The sequence below is a fragment of the Myiozetetes cayanensis genome, unplaced genomic scaffold (genome assembly GCF_022539395.1).
Source record: "Myiozetetes cayanensis isolate MyiCay16 unplaced genomic scaffold, myiCay2020 scf4, whole genome shotgun sequence".
NCBI lineage: Eukaryota > Metazoa > Chordata > Aves > Passeriformes > Tyrannidae > Myiozetetes > Myiozetetes cayanensis.
In genome coordinates this window covers 45,089,982-45,115,528 of record NW_026087631.1, presented here as the reverse complement: position 1 = coordinate 45,115,528, position 25,547 = coordinate 45,089,982, and the positions used below count along the sequence as shown (strand labels likewise).

At 38.8% G+C, this 25,547-nt stretch overlaps 1 protein-coding gene across 3 annotated transcripts in view; it reads left to right on the top strand.

The window, feature by feature from the left end:
* Positions 1-18,048, top strand: part of SLC38A9 (solute carrier family 38 member 9) — a 48,136-nt gene extending 30,088 nt beyond the window's left edge. For all 3 annotated transcript variants that reach the window (XM_050329160.1, XM_050329159.1, XM_050329161.1), the window contains 4 exons: positions 4,115-4,228; positions 6,046-6,194; positions 14,308-14,397; positions 16,322-18,048. In XM_050329160.1, coding sequence (XP_050185117.1) covers positions 4,115-4,228; positions 6,046-6,194; positions 14,308-14,397; positions 16,322-16,487 — 519 coding nt within the window. In that variant the 3' untranslated portion in view covers positions 16,488-18,048. The remainder of the gene's footprint in view (positions 1-4,114; positions 4,229-6,045; positions 6,195-14,307; positions 14,398-16,321) is intronic.
* The last annotated feature ends 7,499 nt before the right edge of the window (positions 18,049-25,547 follow it).

Below are 25,547 nucleotides of genomic sequence, written 5' to 3'. Positions count from 1 at the left end.
GTGATCTGTTTCTCTGAGCAACTGCACAGATGCTACACAAGCCCAGAGCATGATCTACAAGCATGAACATGCTAGTGCTGTCTCCTACCATTTGTTTGTGGAAATAGCTGGGAGAAAGGCAGGGAAAGGGGAGATGTTTTTTGTCCACATAGTAACTGCAGAAGGCGTGGAGCTGTAAATGGTTGTTATTTTCTGTATTGAAACACTGTTTATTGCTTATAAACAGAGTGAGCTGTGAGCTTCCACTTATGGCAACCTACCATTTGTTTCTTTTTCCAGTCAAAATTATGCACAGCATTATCCATCCTGGTGAGGTATTTTTTTGTCACCCATTTAAATGTTGTCACTTGCCCTTGATGCTTGAACGGGTGAAGTTTTTGTAATATGATATCCTGTTGTGATATTACAGAAACAGCATCTCTCTCGGGAAGCGACATAGTCTGAAATGGGATGATCAAAAGGTACTTTGAATGTGGTAATAATTACTAAGGAGTGATACAGGCTTCTTTATTCAAGAAGCAACTTCCCAAACTAGCTTTCACTAGGTACTGAGTGAACTATTTTCTCTGTGGGATGCAACAGGCAAAATGAGGCCTGGAAGTTGCCTGTTCTTTGTGGCATCACGGAGGAAGTACCTGTAGAGCCCCAGAGCCTTCACTGTGCAGTGTCCAATCCTGTGCCATAGGCCTGGCCAGCACCCGCATACTGACTAGTCTGTTGGTGGGATACAGTGTTTTGTACTTTCAGAGGTACTTTCAGCTCCACCTGATTTATCACTCATGCTTTTGTTAGGAGGCTGGTTTCTTCCTTTGTTCTACTGCTGCTGCCAGCCTTGGTCACCCAGTTTTCAGTTCTTCCAGTGGCACTTTTTCTGCTCTGTGTATTTGACCAGGAAAGCTCCTGGTCAGCAGTAACTGCAGCTAACATCTGTTCTCCTAGTTCCACCTCAAAATCTGCCTGTTACTTCAGGCGCACTTGATAAGGGTTTGACATTGTCAGGCTGTGATACTTATGGACGCTGTCCTGCATCTTACCTTTGATATTTCCCTTCTGCTCTGATTCCCACAATACCTCCTTCTTCCAGCCATTGTTTTTTTCTACATTTGATTCTTAAATTCTGGCTGTGAGGATTGCAGTATTCTCATGCTTGGGCAGCTTTCACCACAGTGATGTCCATTCTGAATATAAATGTCTCAAGTATCAAATTTTAAATAGAAAAATGCAATTAATGCTCATACTTAACATCAATCCTTTTATTGCTTCCTATGTGTCCTTTGGTTTTATCTGGAATTGTGCTGTCTAAACTTTATTGTCGAGGGACTGAACCCAGGCCTCTTGAGGAGTAATGAACATTAATCAAAAGATGTTCCTGTTATATACACAAACACACATTCTTGTGTAAAGATAACTACAGAAGCATGTGTTTGCAAGGGAACTGATGGATGTTTGAGAAAAAATAAGTTCAGGTTTTTGAGTTGTCTATATTTCTTTTCTTGTAGCTTATGGAAACCAAAATCTGGGGACTCTTTGTATGACAGCACTTGAAAAAAACAGTCTATTGTGTTATGTGCTATAAAAATATATTATAAAAATTATCTCAGCACTTAGTTTCAGTACAGATTAAAGCATACACCCCTAAGAATTCTAAAAACATGAACTGGTTAGTATAACTGGAGCTAATAACATACCAGCTACCTTTATTTATGTGAAGGCTGAAGAAAGCATTAAGAATTTTATTTCAGATTTCTTGCCCTCACAACTTCATGTACTTGTCACAGCAAAAATAGTTGTACAGTTGGCTCTAGAACTTAAATGTAGGCAGAGTACAAATAAAAACTGTGAGTTACTAGCTGTTTTTATGCATGAGGAATACATCTAAAATACCAAATTTAAAGCAGGTTTTGGCAGATGATGTGCGTTAAGGTCTTGGGTGCATTTTGAACAATTGTCCAAGTCCTGTCTCCAAGAGATGAGAGTCCATATCTTTCTGCAAAACTGTGATTAGGCTCTGACGTGTGCAGTTAATTGAAGCTGCTGATAAATAACTATAAGAAATCTCAATGCTCAGATTTAGTATTTATAAAATCAGTTTTTAGAGAGGCATTGGTGCTTTTGAAGATGTAGTTGTTATATAAAAACCTGCACAGCTTCTCAGGTCACAGAGGAGAAATTCTGCAAATAATTTAAAGAAAATGTTATTGCTCAGCTTCTGATGGGAGTTGATAGTCCTTATTCAGTGACGAGTATGAGGAGAGTGAAGACCAGGGAAGCACCTTCTGTATTCCTTTAACTGGTTAGCAGGAGGAAGAGGTTGCAGCTAGAAATGTGGTGCAGCTGCTGGGGACTTGAAGGCTACCCCAGGGCACACGTTCATAGCACGTTGATGCCTTTTTCCTATTTGCTTTTAAAAGGCAAGTCATATTTCTCATCAGACATCTATCTTCTACCACAAAAGCACTGGCAAAATGAGCAGGAGATTCCAGTTTGCTCATCAAAACTGGCTTCGATCTGAACTTTTCTAAAGATTTGTAATGTAGCATTTTATACTTTGCTCAGGGACTGCCTTGACCTTGGAAGAACCCAGAGCAGTATAAAAAATGCTTCTTTAGTCAACAAGGTAATGTGGAGAAGAACCAAGGGAAACATTTCCATGCACAGATGTGAGCAAGCTTTGCTCATGCTCAGTGAGCTAACTGGATTATCATAATTATCATCCTGGACTGGAAACAGTATAATCCTAATAATTTGGTGCTGTGCCTGAGCTGGTAAGACTTGCTTTTCAGTCTTAGGAAAATAGAGTCACATGTTGAAACATTACTAGTAATCCTTTCAGAAGCTGATTATTAGCAGCAACTGAACAATGCTTTGCTGTAAGGTGATGAATGTTTTGTAATAAAACATAAGCCTACTCAGAATATAGTTAGTTAATAACTAGAAACAAATGGTCTTCTTAATTTCCAAAAGAAGGAATTCGTGTAGAAGAATGACCCACCAAGTACATTGCTGTGAGGTCACTCTGATGTATGTATGGATTCTGAAGTTTTGTGAAGTACTTGAGTAGCTTTGCTGCTAATAGTTTAATTCTTTTTGTGTAGTCAAAAATATTTGTGTATATTAGATATTTTATAAATATAGCCAAAATTTTCAGAACTGTACATTGAAGATTAGGTTTAAATCCATACTTAAGTATGTGTAATATATTTAAATATGGATATATGACCCTAGTTTCAGCACTGACTCCTGAAAACCTTTGATTATACTTTAGTGCATTTCACTGGGACATTTAAAGCCATTTAGTAATAAAGTGTGTAGGTAATTTAAAATGAAAGTGTTATTATAAAATACAATACTAAAGGCAAAGCTATATATATGACTACCTATATACATATATATATACACACACATATATATGACATATATGTGACTACCTATACCTTTCTCTTTTATTTGTGTTCTGTTTGTATTTTTTTATGTAATGGTGTACTAGCTATGTCTTTGGTTATTATACCATTCATGCAGAAGCCTGATATATTAGTTTCTGTTTTGGAGGAAGTATACCATCCTTTTAGGTTCCAAAGTACCTTCTTAAAAAATGTTCTTTACATTGTATCAGCAGTTGGATAGCTGATGTCTTTGATTGTGAGATATTATTTGTGATAAGAAATTTAACAGAACGGCATTGCTGGGCTTTCTGTCTTAGACAAGTGTGCCTGTGTCTCAGGGCTCTTAGCAGGAATAGGTGAGTGTAAGAAAGTAGAGGGCGTTTCTTGTTTGTTTTAGTAACTAGTGTTTGTGCATCCAGCAATAACATGCTACATCTACTGGCATCTCTCTTCCTTGGTACCTTTTCTGTATTTGAAGAGAAAAATAACACTTGTCGAGCTTTACTTTGGGATATCTTCTTGCAACTTTCTGATCTGATAGGGACCAGATCTGAAGTCCCTATCCAAGTAGTAGAAAGTAAAAATATTTAGGTAATAGTAATAAATATAAAAAAGTAATATATATGTAAAAGTGACAGTAATAAAGGCAATATACATATTCTCATGAGGTTTTTATTTCTTCTGATTTTGTGTATCAGTGCGTGCCAAAATAAAATCTTGGTTTTCCTCAGGTGAGAGATCTCTCTATTGCATACTTCCTGGTGGGACTAACATATCTGTATGTTGGAGTGATCATTTTTGCATCTTTTCCTTCTCCACCATTATCCAAAGAATGTATTGAACAGGTGAGACATTTTACTGCTGTATCTATTTCACAGAATCACAGAATGGGTCAGGTTGGAACTACAGTTGGTTATCTGGTCCCACCTCCCTGCTCAGGTTGGGTTATCCTAAAGCACATGGCTCAGAATTGCATCCAGATGGTTCCTGCATATCTCCACTGAGGGAAACTCTGCTCTCTGGGCAACCTGTTCCAGTGCATGGTGACCTGCACAGCAGAGTTCTTCCTCACGTTCAGATGGAGCTTCCTGTGCATCAGTTTTTTCCCATTGGCTCTTGTCCTATTGCTTGGCACCACTGGGAAGAGCCTGGTTCCATCCTCTTGACACCCTCCATTCAAATCCTTATATACATTGATATATAAGTCCAATGGGAATAAGCCCAACTCCCCCTCAGCCTTTCCTCGTAAGAGAAGCTCCACTCCCTTTATCATCTTTGTTGCCCTCCAGTGGAGCTGCTCCAGGAGCTCTCCATGTCTTTGTTGTACTGAGGAGCCCAGAAATGGACATGGCACTTCATATACGGCCTCACTGGGGCTGAGTAGAGGGGCAGGATCCCTTGGCCTGCTGGCATTGCTCTTCCTAATGCACTTCAGAATACCGTGTTTATCCTTAAATTTTTAATAAATATGTAATAAAAAAGGAACAGCTACTGTTTCAGTCTTCATGACTTACCCTTCTGCCCTTGACTGTGGTCAGGTGGCTCGCTATCACAACCAGATGAGTAATGCTTGTGTTATCTCATTTATATTCGTGTATGGTTGCCAATATTTCTGAAAAAACATTTTATAAATTTATAAATTTTTCTGTGAAAGTGATAAAGAAAGGACCAAAATGAACAAGTGAACAGTTGAGACTTTAATTTTTTTAGCTTCTTTAATCCTGAAAAGTTTTTGTTTAGTTGTGTGTGCAGTGACCAATCCCACTCATTGGGACTCTGGAAGAAATAAAATGTGAATGTAGGCTTCAGTAGGTTTGGAGCCTAGCCCTGTGGTGAGCCTTGCCAGCAGAGTTCCTCAGATAATAGCACCACATGAAACACCCTGTGAAGGCTATTAAACTCTTATCTGCTTATAGACAAGCCTGATTTCCACACCATAAATTGCTTCAGAGGTACAAGTTATCAGTTGGGAATCCATTTTATGCCAGGCGTTCCATGTCTCTTGCATAACATTTAGCAATAAGGCAGCATTCAAAGGCTTCCTCTGACTTTAGATTAGTTAGAACTGGTACCACTGTTAAACCATGACATGATTTTTTGAACCACCTGAACTAACTTCACAGAATGAAGTTCACTGTTAGATGACAGATTATTTTCTTCCCATTTATTTTCTGTAGTTTATGAAGCCATTTGTGTATTTCTGTGATGCTTGAGTCTTATAATACTTTCTCGGCTGTTCCCACTTATAGTATATGATCCCTTCCTCATTTGTGTATGGTGCAGTTTTGCTTATTAAATAATTGTTTTTAATAACTATGTAAGATATGATAGGTAATAGGAGCATAAGAAACTATCTACCTAAAAGGTCAGCTGGCCCTTCCACACCCTGGATTATTTGAGGATGTTCAGAAGATTAGAAAATAATTCCTTATGTAATACTAACATTAACACTGACACCAGAATAGTAATATTCAAAAATCAATTGATATTTGGTAGCAAACCAGTTGTAAAAGAGAGAGGAGGTATTTCATGTTATGGAGTTCATTTAGCAATTGTAGTTGCTTGGATTTTATCCCACTCTTTCTGACACGTAGATATTAAAATGAGCAGATACATGCAATCAAGCCACCATTGATAAGTGTAACACTATTTATATGTCCAGAATTTTCTAGATAACTTTCCCAGTGATGACATCATGTCGTTTGTTGCAAGAATATTCCTGCTGTTCCAGATGATGACTGTATACCCACTGTTGGGTTATCTGGCACGAGTTCAGCTGCTGAGACAGTTTTTTGGAAATGCATACCCAAGGTAAGAATTCTGTTCCTTGACAAGAGCTTGGCACACTTTGCTTAACTGACTTTCTGTTGCCAGAAATTTGGCTAGGCTTTTGGAGAATTCGTTGTATGTTAGGTACATTTCATAACCTAGTTTCACACTGTTTGTGGAGTCAGGATGAATAGGCATGCAAAATAAACTTGCCTTCAAACTCCTACAGCTTGGAAGAGTGGAATAGGGATGTGTTCTTTTGATTTAGCTCTTCATTTTGTCAATAAGAAGAGGAATTTTGTCAACACAGTTCCTTTGTGTTATGCATTTATATGGCAAAACAGAAGTTGTGCAGGAAAAAGGATTGATTAGTCTAGAAGCATTTAATCTAGTAGTCTTTAAGCTGTGAAGGACATACACTCCAGATATTAACCTTTCAGCATGCCTGCTGTGTTTCGATTGTGTGTGATTAGTAATCATCCATCTGTTTTTAAACAGAGCTAATAGCTAACAGAGTTGTTAGCTGTGTTATCTGGACTCCTGCTAGGCTTATAAAAATAGCTTTTTACATACTAATTTCAGAGGTGAGCCACACCCCTGCATTTGTACAGTTTCTGAACTCCAGGGAAGAGCTGATCTAGATTTCAATTTTAGTTTGTTTTTTAAGTAAAGCCTATGGCATTTATATTTGGAGTATTGTCTGAATTTGTTACAGCTGAGAAGTTGGCATTCATCTCCAAGTTTCTTATTTTATGTTGTGAATTACTGTTGATAGAGGAAATAAAAAAGGGTTCTCAGGAAGAAATGTGTATTTCCTCTGTGGCATCAGCAGTAGCATACAGGTCTGCAAAGACGTTGTTCCAAGTTTCAGGTTTCTTCTGAATCCTAAAATAGGTATCAGAAGTTCTAGAAATTGAATGCCTAAAATTAGACAGTGAAATAAGTGACTGCTTTTTTTGTTGCTAAATTGTATGCAGTTCAGCATTGAGGAGATTTTTAGGAACTACTACAAGTTACTCTTGGAAACGACCATTTATTTAAGTGCTAAACTTGGGTTTCACAACCACTGAAAAGTAGTCATGTCCTTTATATGTGCATGTGCCTCTTCCTATCTCCTCCCTCCAGTTACTCCCTGACCAGAACTGGTTTTATTTCGTGCCCTCTCCTAGAACCTACAGCATCATTCCTGTCTCTTCTCAGGTTAATTCCAGCTTGCTGTTTTAAGCCTTCATGGTATGATGAATGTGGTGATGCAAATGCTTCCTTGGTTCTTGTCTCCAGGATGTCCTGTGGGTAGCTTCACTTATTTTTTAATTGAATTTTTTTTAAAGACTCCTTTTAGGGAGGCATTTAAAGTTTCTGAGAAGTCAAAAGTAGTTTCTAGGAAGTCACATAAATTGCTCTGACCTATATTGATAAGGTAGCATGTTCTGGCTGATTGGCTGTGTCTCCCTCACTAGTATTCCAGGTGCCTTAAATATAGGACAAAAATCACTCAAATAATCTTCAGATTCTGTCTTCTGTGATTTTACAACGGCCAAAGTCAGCCCTAGTTTTTTTCCTATGCAGTGAGGGCTAACTGAGGGCTGGTAGCAAACACAGGACATGGGAAGATAATAAAGACTTAGTACCTGGTTGTGAAATATGTCTTATGACTGGTTCTCAGTCATAAGCTGACAAAGGTCCTTTCATAGCACTGTATCTTTATCACCTCTCTAGGAAAAACGTCAGTATTTTTGTTTTTTCCCAGAACTGCTTATGTGGAGAAACATTTTGCAAATACAAAAGTTGTAGCTCTTAGTGACATAAACTGATGTCTGGGGAACCTGTTGATCCACGCTGAAGAACCTACCTGGAAATACTGATTTCCATGGGTTTTGTGTAGGAAAATGTGCACTCTACTAGTAGTTTGATAAATTTGGCTTCTTTTGTTGAAATCCTCAATAATCGAGGCTAACAGCTCCTGGGCAGTAATAAGACTGACCATGAGACTCATGCTGTAGCTCTTAGATAGAAGAGAATATTCTGGGTCATGTGTCTGAAGAAGATTTTGGTGTTAGTAGTGAACTAAAAGGATGAAACAGGAGGAAAAGAGCTGAATCTCTTTTAAAGCCTCCTTTAATCTTGTGAGTCAATGTGCTATATCACGTCTTTCCACATGTGCTATGTCCTATGTTGTTTTCTTTGCAGCTGAGAGAAGGTTATAAATTTGCCTTCTGGCTGTAATTGTCCAAACAACAACAACAACAACAACAAAATCTTCACAAAAACACCTCCTACTTTTGGTCCATTTGATCCAAGTCTCCATTATAAATTTTCTTATATTCATTTTTAAGCTGTGGGTTGTTCCACATGGAAGCTCACTGATTTTAAAACCCGGGCCTCTTTATATCAGCAGTTGTTACAGATGTGAGTACCTGCTGCTGTGGATGGAGTTAACAGATAGCCATAAAGGAGTACTTGAAAGGCTGGAGGGATGCATTTTAAAGCTCATAGCTTTATCACACATATGTTTACAGGGCTGAGAGATAGTTTTTATTTCCTAGCAGTGATTGTATTGGTCAGATCCATTTCATTCCTTGGGTTTTACTCATTTTTCTTTAATATTTTCTGTCACTGATTATAATGAAGCACCAAGATAATAGTTTCTGTCTTGCAGTTCGTAGTCTTGATAATTGGTATAACCCAAGGCAAATTCTACCAAAAGCAACATCTTAGTTCATAACCTTTTCTTTGCTGATAGGCCATGGATTATAGCTGGATTATAATGAGAAACTATTTACTTATCTTCAGAGGGGCCTTTACGGTCTGAAGACTGGTTTGTTTCTCTTCCGTCCTGTGATTTTTAGATACTTTTTAGTCCTATTTTTTTTACTAACAACACTTTGCTGTGCATATATTTAGTGTATCCTACTAACCCATAGTCTTGAGTGATGAAGCAGCTAGCTCTCTCGAAACCTAAAAGCTGAAGCAGACAATAAATAACTTTTTCTTCTCAGAGGTTTCACGTCAAGCATCAGTTGAACAATGGGGGCTTGCTTGTCTGAAGCATAGGGAAAATGAGTATCCTGTGTCTTCCAGTAGTCAGGAATAGAGCAAAAGTGCCCCTGATTCTCAGAAGGAGGATTCTCTTGCCCTTATGTACCAATATCAGTCACCTGTGTCTCTACCTATCTTAAAAAGAAGTACACGTGTAGACACACTGGGTACAGTAGTCTTCAGACAGGCATCATTACATACAATCATAGAATGGTTTGGATTGGAAGGGACCTTAAAAGATCATCTCATTCCAGTCCCTCTGCCATGGGCAGGGACAGCTTTCACTAGACCAGGTTGCTCAGAGCCCTGTCCAGCTTGGCCTTGAACAGTTCCAGAGGTGGAACATCCACAACTTCTCTGAGCAATCTTTTCTCACCACCCTCACAGTAAAGAGTTTCTTTGTATGTTTAACCTAAATTTCCCTGCTCTCAGTTTGAACCCATTACTCCTTGTCCTTTTACTATAGTTCCTGAAGAAAAGCCTCTCTCTAGCTTCCTCTTCAGATACTGGAAGGTTGCTACGAGGTCTCCGCACAACCTTCTCTTCTCCAGGCTGAGCAGGCCCAATTTTTTCAACCTGTCCTTGCAGAGTAGTTGCTCCAATCCTCTTATCAACTTCATGGCCCTCCTCTGGACTTGCTTCAAAAGTTACATGTCTTTCTTGTGTTGTGGCCACTAGAATAAGATGCAGCACTCCAGGTGGTGTCTCACAAGGGCAGAGTAGAGGGATAGAATCACCTCCCTCACCTACTGGCCACACTGCTTTTGATGCAGCCCAGGATTTCTGGGCTGTGAGCAAACATTACCAGCTCATGTTGAGTTTTACGTCAGTCATCACCCCCAAGACCTTCTCCAGGGCTGCTCTCAATCACTTTTCCACCCAACCTATAGATGTGCCTGGGATTACCCTGACCCAGGTGTAGGACCCTGCACTTTGCTTTGTAGAACCTCATGAGGTTTGCATTGGTCCAGCATATCAAGGTCCTGCTTGATGGCATCCGTTCCCTCCAGCATGTTTACTGCCCCACACAGCTTGGTGCTGAGGATGCACTTGATGCCACTGAGCCTTCAGACCTCCTCTGCTTACTACAAAAGATTTAGAAACAAGAGAAGACATCCTAATTCATTCTTTCATTTTGCAAAATATATGCTAGTGTACAGATTACAACATAGTGAAGTACTGGGACAAAACCCAAGGAACTTGTCATTCTCTCTGCTCTCCCTGCTGGTGTAAAGGAAGGCTAAAATGTTGTGTATTGGGAAATTACTTTCTTTTCTGAAGTGAGATATGTTTGTAATGGCATCATTAAGCAGCTGACTTAGAGCCAGAGGCATCTACTTTATCTGCTGTTTCTTACTTGACTCTGGATCTTCTTATATGTACGGAAAGCCAGGTTTTTTTATTATTGTTTCTGGCTCCTGGCTACACTGATACTTGTGACAGATATTCCCTTGATTAATTATATGCTGTGTAAAAAAGCTTTTTACAGCCATCTGATAACTTTTTGAACCTTTTTATCATCTTTCCTGTTCTGGGAGGTTAAATAAGCTGATGGACAAAAATCACTTTGGTTTTTTAAATGATTGCCCCACCTTTACTCCATGGTAGCCCAACAGACCTACCAGTTCTCCCACAGATATATGTCTTCTGATGCAATTAAATACATTTCTACTGTTTGCATGTATGCTTGCTTATCTGCTCTTCACCTAGCTGCTGTCTTGCTTCTTGGTGGTTGTGATTCATAGTCTTTTGACCAATGTCACTTGAGTGAGATTTCCATTAAGAAAATGCATTTTTAGATACAGTAAACTTTCAAAAATTCTTACTTAAATGACCCTGAGTTGCTTTTTTCCTTGCTTTCCAGTTTCCTTTGTTGTGTCTGTTCACCTTGTGGCTCCATGCTGAGTCCAGCATCTGACCTGAGGGGATTTAAAATCAGTTTATTTCTTTGAACTTCCCCTGCACTATGGTTTGATTTCACCATTTTTGTCATGATTCTTACTTTAAAGATGCCAGAGATATGGTCATATGCTATTCAGTGACTAAAGTGTAACCACCAGTTCCACAGGAGAGAACTTGATGGAGCAAATCCTCCAATGATCTTCAGGCATTATTGTTTCTCTGCTCTGTCAAACTGAAATGTTAACCTTGCAATGTGGAAAAAAAGGAAAGATTTAGGGGAAAGCTTGAATTTTTTTAAATCTTTTTTTTTTCCTGTGTTTTGCTATCATTGTTGTGGGATTGCAGGATTTTTGCAGGTGAGCAGTGATTCCTTTTATAGAAAAGACCTAGAGCCTTCGTCTGTTCAATGTTGAGACTGAGGACAGAATATGAAAGACTTGCCGTGGGTGTGCCTCCTGTGTGAATTACAGCCTCCTTCAGGCAACCCAACCTGTGCCTCAGAGCAGCAGCCTTAGCCAGGCTGCCCAGGTGGACAAGTCCAACCCTGGAATGCCCAACTCTGCAGCCATGGACCATGAGGAAGAAAGTTACACTGCTTAGAAAACAGCTGTATAGTAGCAGGGTAGAGTAGATAAAAATGGGCCAGATCTTTTCTGATGTCTAACATCATCTAAATACTTTTCTTCTTACTGTTGTAATAAGCAGAGGTAGTATGGTGATGCCCCCCCAAAATGTTGTTTTCCTGATGTCATTTTGCAATGTGTGGCAACCATTAGTTGTACCATAAGCCACTGTCAGGCAAAACCTGAGCAATTTAGAACTTGTTAAAATATCACAGGCTATGAGAAATGTTTGTCCTGTCTGGAATACACCTATGTGAAACTTTACAGTCTTATGAAAAGTACTATATCAAATAATACAGCTACTAGTAGCCTTAGATACGAGGTTTTACTTTATTCAGAAGGATAGGGCTTTTTTCTAAATGGTAGTGCCTTTCCATAAGAATGAGGCTTTTTCCTGTCCTGGAGATAAGCTATGAATATCTGCCTAGGTAAAAGAAAGAGTTCACAGGTTAAATATCTGTTGTCCAATAATATGGGTACAACTCAGGCTGTTTCAAAAGGTAAGAATATGGAGCAAGGATGTTCTGGGGAAGAAATGCAGTGAGGTCTTTCACATTGAAACACAGAGATTTAAAGCCTTTTCAGACCTTCTGCTTTGTTCTTGAGGATCCTGCTTACTTATAACAATTAAAACTGGAAAGCTGTACTCCACAAGTACTGAGTTTCTTTGGAGGCTCCAACATCTTGGGACCCTTATTTTCAATAGAGCCAAAACACACTGTCCCTCTGCAACCCAGTAATTTTTTCCCAGAACAAGAAATTGAAAAATGTTTCATTTCACACCAAACACACCCTCCACTTTGCTTTTGAAGTTAGAAGAAGCTGGAATTAATTTTTTTAGAAGGAATAGCTTCAAACAACAAAATTGTGTCTTGTGTTTTAAAGCATGCACTAATGAAATACTTCAGAATTTTCAGGTTTTCTGCTAAAATACTCTGAACTGACACAAATTTACAAAACATTTTTTAATTAATAAGCCCGCACTCTTTTTAGTCCCTCTTACTAAAAAAATAATGGCAGTAAAAACAGAATGGAAGAAGTGCTGTCATTTTCTGTGTTCATAAACTTTTGGCTTAAACTGCGCTATTTGACAGTAAGATTTGCAAGCTTCTGTATGTGTGGGGAGAAAGGAAGTAGTTTTTAATAGTAGACACCTTTTTGTGAACAGTTTAGTTAATTGGCTTTCCTTTGTAATATTAGGAAAGCTGTACACATTTGGCCCTTCTGTCGCTAATAAGTCTGATTCTTGGGATTTTATTTTTTACTTGTGGGGTTTTACCAAGTTTAGATCCAATTACATTTTAGTTAAACTTTCGTCTGCTGCATTCCCACTGCAGTCTTCAGTTCTCCTCAAGGCACAGCTCTTGTACCACTGTTAAAATGTCATGTACAAAATTAAAGGTATTATTTCTGTCTTTTTGAAATCAGTTTTTAAGAGTGAAATTTAGAAATAGTCTATAGCTTAAACTATTCCTTTGTGGTTTAATTACTTTCATTCCCCTAAACTTCAATGAAACTACTCTGTTTCTCTAATCTTTCTTCCTAACTTAGAAACTGGCAGGCAGCCTTTCAGCCATGGAAGTTGTTGGTTTTAAAAAGTTTATTGGTTAGTAACATCCTCCATAATACACATACTTTCTACAGTGAAGAAAAAAATAGCCCTGGCTTACAGATTTTGTTTATTTTAGGAAATCATATCCTCCAGAGGAATAAACAAAACCTGTAAGTGTATGTATGTTTCCTCTGTGTGAATTCTTTTTTCCTTTCATAGAAACAGCTGTGTGACCAAAATACCACAGGTTTTAATTATATTTCCTGATTTTACCTTATGTTAAAATATGCCAACATTTCATGTTCTCAAAAGTGATACTCTCCTGAGTCTCAGCTCTGTGCATAACTAGACTGAATTTGTCTGATGCATTAAAAGCTGCTTTGCAAAATAGAAAATCTCCATTTTTTTCATCCTTAATGTGAAAGGAAAGCAAAAGGAAAATTATTTTTAAAAACAAATTCAACAAAAAATTCCAGCATAAATAGGACATAGGCTATATAGTAAATGGCATCCATCATTCTCTTTAAAGGTTTGTCCTCTATAAAAATGCAGTAGAGTGTTTTAAGGTGTTATTTTCCTGCTAGTAGTCTATGTAATGTTTTCCACTCAATGCATCTTTTCCTTTCTTCTGGTTTCCATTAGTCCACTTTAAATAATTCTGATTATTCTCTGAACAAGGTAATTCTTTCTTGTGGGAATTAAGTTGTGCATTATTGTTTCTTAGGTATTTGAATATCCATCTGAAATACTTGAGTGCTGAATACCATGTATGGCTTTTTTCAGAAGAATTGCCAAATTACGCATTCTTATTCCTTAAGAATATTTTGAGTCAAAACAGGAGATATTTAGAAATTGGCACTCTGAATATTCACTAGATGATATGTTTGCTGTGAAATTAATTAAATTTAATAGGGTGAGTCAAGCAAATGGAAACACCATCCCATGTACTAGTTAAATGTTAGTGAAAATGATGGATAATGGTGGTATTTGGTAAGAAATACAGCATAGATTTTAACATTCTTTCTTCACTTTCCTGAAGCCTTTTCCATGTGCTCGCCCTGAACCTTGCAATTGTAGGAGCTGGAGTAGCGATGGCAAGATTTTATCCAAATATAGGAGGCATCATAAGGTGAGTGTTGCTTGCAGGGAGCTTCCCTGTGGCATTGCTACGTGTTTACCTCTTGATGTTGAAGAGGAACAGTAATAGTTGAATCTTCATATTTTGTGAGTCTTACAGCTTCTTAAGTTATAAATAATGACTTCTATAAACAGCTCTTTCAAACTTGTGACAAGCAGCTATCTGTAATTGGGCCTCTGTATCTGATTCTCCAATTTTATTGAAGCTCTGAGGACCTTGTAACTATACATATAAAAGAATATGATGTTAGTAGAAAAGTTGGTTGGTTATTATGTAACTTCTCTCAAGTTTTTGTTTTGTGTTAAGACCATTGGAAGCTGGCTTGAAAATCCTCAATAAAAATTCCAAGAAAGTAACTTTAAAAAGAAAAGTGACATAGAATTTGTGTTTCTAAATGATTTCTTAAATTTACTATGTTGATGAACGCCTAGGATTTCTGTAATTGGCAAATATTAGCAGAAATAATCTTAAAAAGGTTTTTTTTCTACATTTGACATCACCATATTTATAAGCATCGTAATTCATTCCTGTTTTGCATTTTTCCTACAGCAACCAGGAGAGGGAGGTGTTTAAAAATATAGAAATCTGCAGTTATAAAACCAGAATGACGGGCTTGGGTCTGACCAGAGTAGCAGAATAACTTACTTTTGCTCAGTGGCTGATCTTTATGGGTTTTTCCCATTTCCTTTTTTTCTTTTACCTCTTATTTTAGTGAAAATTTTTGTTTTCCAATAGTAGAGATGGTGTAGTTAATCATCATCGTATAATCCTAGAATGATAGAATGGACCTTAAGGTTGGAAGGGATCTAAAAGATCGTCTAGTTAGAACTCCCCTACCATGGGCAGGTACACATTCCACTAGACCAGATTGCTCAAAGCCCCATCCAACCTGGCTTTGAACACTTCCAAGGATGGGGAGTTTAGGACCTCTCTGGGCAACCTGTTGCAGTGCCTCACCATCCTCACAGTAAAGAATTTTGTCCTAATATCTAAATATGAATAAATATCACACAATACATTTCTCTGTTTGGAAACTGATCCTGACCTCTGCTATTGTGTCCATACTGTGCATAAGAACTAGACATTTTGAACAGTGATTTTCCAGCAGGTATACATTGTCTATATACAGTCTTACTTGGGTATTTGCTGGGTTTGTTTTTCAGATGGTTACTCTGTATTATGATGTTTTCTCTGTCTAAAAAAGAATGTTCAAATTTGAAACAAAATATATTGTTAGTTAATAATGTGCACTTGGCTGCAGGTGAAAATAATGAGAAGGTTTTTGTAAGGAAGGGAGAAGTTAGAAGAAGAAGAGTTGCATGTTTCCATTGCTGTGGTTGATTGTCTTACTAGCAGGGCATGTTGTTCCTTTCAGGTCTAGAGGATGGTTTGCTGGAAGCTCATTAAATAAATGAAAATAAGAGTTGCAGATTTAGGAGCATTTCTATGCTTACATGCGTTAGCATGTGTCTTCAGATGGCTGGGATGTAATGTGCTTTGCCTTCTGATGGTAAAGAATGTGTAACAAAGGATGCACTGTGCAGACTCTTCTGTTGCACATTGACAGATTTCCCCAAAGAAAGTAGAAACATTGAGTCAAAGATACAGGAGTCAGTGCCCAGCAGCATCAGGGCACCTAAAGGAAGTGATAGAGGCTTGTCAGAGTGTGGGTGCAGGTGAGCAGGGGGTGGACAGCACAGAGGGTGATAATGAAGTGTTAGTGAAGAAGGTGAAGGACAGCAAGGAGCAGAAATTGATGTTTAGTGACTGCAAATGGTGTTCATACAGTCTTTTCATTAATTTAAAGGGGGGGGGGAATGACAACAAAAAATAAGAATAAATTCAAAGAATTATTTCTTTTTTTTTTCTTCTTCTCCTACCCCTCCCCCACCCCTCACCCTTCCTTGTCCCTTAGATACTCTGGAGCAACATGTGGTCTGGCCTTTGTATTCGTGTATCCATCCCTCATCTACATGATCTCTCTGCACCGTGCTGGGCAGCTGACGTGGCCAGCATTGATCACTCACATATTTATAATCCTCCTTGGACTGGCTAATCTGATTGCACAATTCCTATTGTGAAAACTCCCTCTTCTCCCTGTGGCTGTCACAAGTGGTACTGTGATATTTGGCAATAGCCTTGAGCAACACTGTCAGGCATGAGAATAGTCCTCAGTGTGATGATCTTGAGAAAAGCTGCACCTTTGAAACAAATTCAAAACACATTTTTCAGGCCCTTCACAAGAAAACTGTTTTGCTCCTCTGAAAACACAATTTTATGAGAAGTGAAGTGGTTCAGATTTGAATGATATAGTTTTCCTGGTTTTTTTGAATGTACTTCAAAAATTAATGATGCTCAAATATTTTAATTTTTTACAGCACATTTCTCAAAACACAAAGCTTTCAGCCTCAGGCTGTGGAACTCTTTCCTCCAAGGGAACTGTCCTTACCTTGATTAACAAGCATGCTTTCTCAGTATTGTTCGGTGACTCTTTGAAATACTCTTTTGTTGAAGTTATTTTCCTGATTTGTTTGGAAAATGAAGAAATTATGGTATTTTCTCTTTTTTTTAGGTTAATTTATTGTCATGTGGGTCAAAATGCACTCTTAATTTTGAATACGCTATTAAATTGTTTTGGCAATATTTTTGCTCTAGGAAATTCCAACAAAGCGAAACAATAAACTCATGTCTCAGTGTTTTGTTCAGAACCAATATGTACACAAGTTATTTGGGATCTTATAATGAAAAAAAGCCAGAAGGATAAAAAAAATTAGAACAAGACAATTAAAATTAGTATTCCAGGCTTGACCTCACTTCAACTCTGTTAACTGGGCTGTTATGTGCTGTGAAGTTGCCTTGTCAGGAGTTGCATGTGGTTTTAGGTATGCATGTTGTACTCAGTGTTCATCATAGGCTTGCTCCCTCCCTTGTAGGGTATTACTCACTATGCTTTTCCACTGCATTACTCTAGACATTTTGGATGTGAGCAGGGAGACAAAGCCAGGAGTCTTCAGAGTTGTGGATGAAGTAAAATAATTTAAATTTTAGATAATTCCAAAAACATCTAGAAGAATGCAGAAAGGTTTTATTGTTGGCTTGAGTTTTTTTAAACTTCTTGTTTGTGAACTAAGGGGGTGTACATGTGTAAGCACACAGACACCTTCCCTCACCTATCATCTATGAGTCTGTATATTAACCCAAAACATGCAATATTAAGTTGCCAGACAGTGGTGGAATGTCATTTTTGTGTTTGGAGAGAGAGTGAAAACTTCTCTTTGTACAAAATTTCAGTGCATTTAAATAATCGATAAATATAAAATAATTGAAAGAGGGCTCCAAGCAATGCTAAATTCCAAAGTCAGTAAAAGAGGAAAAAAGTTAGAGTGATGCTATGTTTGTGAAATAAGAGTTCGGAAAGATAATTACAATGCAGGGTGAAAGTTCATATTTTCATCAGAAAGACAATGGAAAACATAAACTGGATTATTACTATGCTTCTCTGGGAAACTATGAGAATTTTTTTAGCAATGGTGTAAATCCATTTGTTTGACTTAGGCTCCTTAAACTGTGTAAAGGACACTCATTTTCCTTAATATCCTTTGATTTGTATGGAATAAAAGATTATACAGGTTTGGAATATTATCTGCAGAATACTGTAATTATTTCAGATTGTTTTTTTCTTGTGAAACTTTTTGTGCCTTTAAATCACAATTGGAGAATACATTCATTATCTGCTCTGTATTAGGGAGAAGTATTTGCCCCATCTTGGTCATTTTACCCTGTGTGTGCTCTTACAAGATGAACAGCAAAAGGAAAGGACAAAAGATACAGGATTCCAAGCATTGTTGGCTTATTGACATTAAGCTCTTGTTCTGATTTATTATAGATTCAGTGCTTAATATAGGTACAAACCCTAATGAGTGCAGGTAATTCAATTTGATTATGTCCTTCCATGTTCCGTCTGGATATGATTTCCATGACTTACATCCTTGCCATTGAAGCTGATAGCAAAATGCCCATTGATTTTAGCGGAATTAAATTAGGATCTAGGAGTCAGCAGTCCTAAGTAAGACAGAGTTCATGGTGAAGAGTCCTAATTGCATCTTGTGTCTGTCTGTCTCTTTTTCCAGTTGTGCAGTGTACAATGATTGAGTTAATATTTAGAAAGAAATTATTCAGTACCTTTCTAAAAGCCTGTTTTAACTTTGCCTTACAGAGACAGGTTCTTGCTACACTGTTTATTTATACAAGCGTTTAAAAGCTTTGATTTGAATTATGAGGTGGTAAGTATTAGAGTGATAGAAAATATTTCATTCCACTGTCATTTCCAAAAGTACACTTTCTTATGAGAAAGTATTTTTTTTATTTTATTACATGCAGTTGAGATTTTCACAAGCTTCAGAAGCAAGTTAGGAGTGTATAAGTAGATTGGCATTTTCAGGGGTTTTCTTCTATGTCAGCATCCTAATTTAAGTAATATTTTAAAATTTAATGGCAACTTAAATGACCTAAAAGAGCAGAAGTAGATTGCAGTGTCTTTTTTCATGCGAGCCCAAAAGGTAGTTCTTTGCAAACGCACACTTCATCTGCAGTGTTGGCCAGCTAATTTCAGTTCCTTAGGTTCTCTTTGCAGCACATCATCATGTGATTTAGCAGAGCAAAAAAAGTAATGTATGCACCCCGTGGTGTATTGTGAAATGTTATTAATTACCTTCTCACAAAAGAAAAACAATTTCTGCTGGAAATACCGAATTCTGTCTTTACATTTGTGCTTTGATGAAGTAACCTGTCAGGTGAAATACTGTCAGCTCTGGGCGTTGAGTAAGAATCTAAGGTTTTCTTCGTAACAGTACCAGGCTCTTTGTTTGGCATCGTCGGACCTCACTGCACTCTGACAGTCCAGCCCTCCTTATTATGTGATAACTCAGTGATGCGAACTAAAATTTTTGTTGCATGAGGTTCAAGCAGCTGCGATCCATCATCTGTGCTGATACCATCGAGCTAAAATCCAGATCTCAAGATACATAATGCATTAACCCAGTATGACCTTCAGACATTGCCGAAGTGTAAGTAGCCAGGGGAATTCCCAGGAAGCTGCAAGAGCAGTTGTGGACATGCTTGTGTGGTGAAGCTGTGGATGTGTGATTACACACAGCCTGAGCACTGACACCAAGGGATTAGTTTTTCAGTGGAAGCTTTGTGATGAACAGAAGGAGTTGTATTTTCTAATAACAAGGGCAGATGATGTGGCTTTTAGGTCTGTCTTATGCAATGACAAGAGAAATAATTACCTTCTCTATATCCATGCTTGCATTAACCTCATTGCCTTCTCTGGAATGGCCTAGTGTCATCTGTTCAAGTTTCTTAATGTTATCATGGCCCAGATTTTTCCCTTTATCTTATAATGGTATTCAGAATCTCTCTTATGCTTACTGGCTCCCAGTTTTCCTTTACTCTTCCAGTCTCTCACAGCTACATCTGTTCCTACAAATAGTTTTTCCTATTCTGTCTCAAATGTTAATGTATTAAAATGTGTAGCTCAAATAACCTGTGCAACAAAAGCGTTTGAGATTCAAATGTTGCATCATACAAACAGAGGGGCTCGGGAAGGGCATTTTATGTAACATTGTCTATTTTCTTAGAGGTCCAGTCTTTCGAACTCGTGTACAAAAATATGTGAAGATAATGGCATTTGGTTGCAGAACACTTTGTCAGGTTGATGGCTTGCCTGCCCAACCTCCAGACTGCTCCCTCCTCCACCAGGCTTTTACACAAGGGTTGGCTTTTGTTTACATGATCATGGGCAGTCAGCTCGAGAGGACAAAGAGTGTTTGGTTCCCTATCACTGCTCAGACTTGGCATAGCCTAACTTTGGGTCCTGGACTTTGGGTGAGTGTTAATTTAAACGCAAGGACATGCAGTCCAGTCCTAAGGTTGCTCAGACTCCTTTGTAGCCCATGTCCGTGAATGTCCCTCCAGTGTGGTGTAAAAGCAGAAAGCTGAAAGGCAGCAGCAGTATAACTGAGTGCTGGAGCTGTGGTGGGAAGGAGAAGAGAATTTCCGGAGCACTAAGACAGTTGAATCTAGGATGTAGAGTCTGGATTTTGGGAAGTCCTAGAGACTCCTATGTACGTACAGTCAGACTGATGCTGCAGTGGCCAGACTCTGCAATGAGATGGTAGTGAGGGAGGTGAAAGAGATGGTAGTCTCTGGGAAGTGTGTTTTTGCCTTTCAGGATGTTTTGCTTCAGACGACAACCGTGCTAAACATCTGTCACCTTTATAAAGGATATGAAGGTACCTGAGGAAAAATTAATAACAGGAAAAGGTTTAGTGCTTCGTGATAACATACCATCAAAACACTGTGTCTCTCTTCTTCAACTGCTTCATTTCCACAAGCAGTTCACAGAATCTGGGAGCTGTCTTCAGTAATGAAAATGCTATTTTAGTAGAGCTTTCAGTAACTTCTTAATAGGAAGTAAAATATTCACGATACGCAAAGCACTGATATGTTTGGTTTAGCTCACTGTACTGTGCTTGATGGGGGAGTACAGCGTAACCTTTTCCCCCTGAGTTGGTATTCTGCGAGATTGGAGCCATGATCAGCGTATTTAATTTCTTCTTCACTTGAGAACACCATTAAACTTCTCTTGGAAAGGAACAGGACTCAATTTGCCAGATCATCTCTACCTCTCCCTCCTGTAATTTCAGATGGTGGAACCAGTGCTACATAACTGTTGCTCTGTGGTTTGTATTTCCAAACACCAGCTGATCCAAGAGGGACAGGAAGGGTCTCTTTGTTTGTGGGTTTTTGTTTTTTTTTTTTTTTTTTTGGGGGGGGGAATTGTTTTGTTTTAATTTTACCTAATTACAGCCTTTCTTATATATCTCCTTTTTGTAATCCTGAAATAGATTAAACAGTCCAGATGAAAAAAACCCAGCTTTTTTTGGTCTCATCTCAGTGTGTTTATATTGCAGCTTGGCTAAAGCTCATTGAATTATATTCAATAGCCCAAAGACTGTTTAAAAACTGCTGTCCATGTGTTTCTTTTCATCACTGTTTGAATGGTCTTTTTTCAATTCCATGGACCTTGTTAACTTCTGACATTTCATTAAACTGTTAGAGGAAGTTGAGATTAGTCAGATCATTTCAAATCAACACAGCAAAGTCATTCAGCTGCAGTATGAGTGGAGGAGGAATGCCTACACATTGAGTTCCCATCTAGATATTAAATGCCACACCTAACAGAGACATTGTCCCCACTGTCCAGCTTGCTTCATCTCTTAGAGCAAAAGGACATTGTATTATGAAATTACCACAGGGAATTCAAATTACGGGCCGGTTATGGAAAGAGAGGGGAGGCTGTTTGCTGGTTTTTATTTAAAACCTCAGTGAGCGCCTAGTTTTTTGTATAATAAGACCCCAAGTCAGGATCCCAAATTAGCATAAGCAAACTCGGGTACATTCATCTTCCAGCATAAGAGTTCAAGGGGTCTAGGCTGATACAGAGTGGCTGAGACAGTGAAGATGATTGCCAGCGATGCTTTGTGCATTTGAAATTTGGAAGAGCTCGTGTTCGCTCTGCATTTCTTCTAAGGTTCGTTCTTCACCTCTTTCTAAGTAAAAAGGTGCAACACTTTACTTAGGGAAGGCTGAATTTCACCTGACCATTCTGCAGTCCTTGGGTTTGAGAGAGAATATTTGCATAACTGAAGCCCTCTGTTACGGAAATGTAGCTGCTATTTAGGGTGCAGCCAGGTTCACAACAAAGGGCAAAAGATCATATCCTGCCTTTGTGAAACTTAGCATGAGCAATTAACTCTTGACTTCCGGTGTTCCTGAGACTAGATTTATTAAGCTTTTGAAATCACTTCATGTTTTTTTATGATGCCAACAATTCCCTATTTTTACTGTGTTGGTTCAGGTTCAAGTGTTTTCTTGTCTCTCCTCTTGATATGTTGTACACCAAAGGACCGAGAAGTTAGGGATAAACTATAGCCAAACTCCATCTAGTTGTAATTTTTTTCTCTGAATAATTAGTTGGGATATCAAAAGATGTAACAGAATTTGCTATTCTTAAAGCGGTAGGGAGGGGTGGGATGGGTGTAACTTTTTTTTAAACTAACTGGTCTGGCCTAAAACATTGTTGGTCTGTGAAAGTGTGAAAACAGTGAGTTTGACTTCACGTACTGTTCCTGTTTCTGCTCCAACAGAAGAAACCAAGTTTATTTAAACAATGACAGAAGAGGACAGTCTTTGCCGTCTGAGTGCACTTGTTTATACTACAGACAGCACTTAACTTTCTTCAGACAACCAGCTACCCCTTCATAGCAATTGCAATAAATGATGGGTTACAGCTTCTCCAGAAATAAACTCCTACCTGTGTATGTGTGGTTTTTCATTCCTTTCCTATCTGTTTTCACAGATAACTCAAATGCTCCAATGAACCCCTTTCAGACAGGTTTTTTCACCTGATTTGCACCTTGGTAGTGAGTTGCCATTAAATGGCATCAAAGGAGTATGTAGGTGACCACAGACTTCCATACCTTTCCTGAGAGCTTACAAGACTGTCCCGTTTCATTCCATGGTGGAATCTGCCCACAATTCCCATCTGCACTACAATGTCCATAGTTACCTCTGAGGCCAAGCTGCAAGTAAACTTCAGCCATCGAGAAAACTTGTTAAAAACCTGGCTTCTGTGGTTTTATTGTGAGGGCACTGCACCGTTTTCTTTAACACATGACTGAGTCTTTTACCTTCGTCCCATGTGTTTATACAGGGAAAATCAGGCCATTGGACAGCAGAATGTTTAAACATTGTGTATGCTTCCCTTTGCACCCAGGCTAAAGCAGGTCTCTTAGTGTCACAGCACCAAGCCTGACAGGGTTCAAGAAGCGTTTGGACAATGCTTTCAGGCACACAATGTGACTCTTGGGGATGGTCTTGTGCAGGGCTAAGAATTGGACTCGATGAACCTTGTAGATCCCTTCCAACTCAGCATATTCTGTGATTCTGTGAAAATTAATTTGATAAAATGATCTCCTCTGTTGAATCAGAGGTAGAAACATATCAACCTTGCTTTATCCCATATGTGAAGTGTCTGGAAAAAAATCACATGGTAAGATCCATACGAAAGACGGCTACAAAAAGAGAAGCTTTAAAAGTCATCAAAATGCACATAAACAAAATTTTCTGGCAAGGGCAACTTAGACCTCTGGCTTACTTGGGATGCTTGCCATCAATAGGAATCTTTCCCTTTGCTTTCAGTGGGCACTAGTTCAGCCTTTGGAGAAGTTGCTTTTGAAAAATTTTGGCAGTTACGCAAAGATTCCATCAGAAACAGCAGGACTCAGCTCTCCGCACAAGAAACTGCGTATACTTCAGCAGCTATTACTCAGATGCAGTTGGACCTGCATCACAGTTTACATGCTATATTGTTGAGTGTGAAATAACAAATTTAACTTTTAAAAAACTCACTGAAAAGGTGATCACCACAATAAAACACAGAACACAAGCGGGAAGCATGGTCTGCTTTTTTTTTTTTTGGTGGGGTGGGGGTGTTGTTTGATTTGGTTTTTAGTGCAGTGATAACTCATACAGGAATACACCTTTGGAGTACTCTCAGCTGGCTGTCTCATCCCAGAGTGGATCTTGCTTTTTTTTTTTTTTTTGACTCTTCAGGTAAAAATTTACTTGCAGCCTGGGATTTTTGTGTCTGCTATGTACTTGTTTTTTGTATGTTATTATTTATCAGCAGTGTTTCTCTGTGGAGTGGTTTATAGCGCTTGAACCACATGGAAAATACGCATCAAGCTGAACTTGCTAAATTTGGTGCATAATCTGTTGTGTGTAGATGCTGTCATGTATTTCTGGGGAAGAAAAAACCCACTAAGGGCGCTCTGTCCTCTTCAGAAACGTTTGTAAGGAACAGTCCTAGAGCTTTAAAAGATCCTCCCTCTTCTAAATGCTGTGTGAATTTCCATGTGGTTCACTACCTTCATTACTGACTAGACCCACAAACCTCAAGCCAGCAGACAGCTGGAGAGAAGCTGCGAACTTTTTTGACCACGTTTATTTTAAAATGCTTAGCCAAAGTATATATAAAGTCGTGGGAGACTCAACTCCGTTTTCTGCCATCTGCTTCTCCATCAGCCCCATCACTTGTTCATTGTATCACACTGCTTTTCAGAGTAACTAATTCAGTGTTGCTCAACCTAACTGCCAGCTGTCCCGGTTCTGGCATTCCAGTGGCAGCTCTTCAGATAATTGCACAGTTGTGTAGCCCATCAGGTGTCTCTGCAGAGGAGGCATTGACCTGTTCAGCTCAAGTAGGAAGAGTCTCTTTTGGGGATCTAAAGACCTAAGCACTCACATTCTGGTGCTGAGTAGTTTTAGAAAGGGCACCACTGGGTATGTCTGACACACAAATAATATACATCTACCTGCTGTTGCTTGAACCCCCAAAGTTTTCTTTTGTCTTGAAGTTTGCCTGTGCTGCGCTGTGATCAGTTGTATCATACAGCCACCTTGATTCCAATCCGTCAAGAGGATGAGTGTGCTGGCAGTCAGCTTTACAGCCTTAGGAACAGTAAAACATAGTGGTTCTAGCTCTAAGGATACTGAGCTCATGTTATGTGTTGGCCTGAGTGAATTCAGAGATGCATTTCCTGCTGGCAGTAAAGGGGAGGGAGCATTCACGAATGGGCTGTTGTAATACAGCCACAGCTGCTCCATCTGGTTTCCAGCCATTCACACCTGAGGGTGGTGCCCTTCCACTACCAGATACATCATCGCTGCTAAATTTTGTATAACTCTGTGGGCTGCTTCAGTGTTCTTACTTTGGGAACTTTTCGAAGGGGATAAAATGCCATACTGAGCACACCAAAGCTGTAGAAAAAATAGAAGGAAATGAAGAGGAATGGCATGCTATAGCAAAAGCTTCCTCAGGACATGCAGTTCCACACAAGAAACCTAGAGGTGCAGAGACAGAGGAAAGCATTGTGTCATTGTTTCCATCCTCACAAGAATATGAGTAAGATACTCCCAAGCCTTCACCAAGCTCTCGCTTCAGCCAAGTTCAAAAGCAGTCAGCCAGTCACTACATATTGCTGCGGAGCAATTGGAACTATAACGCCGTTAAG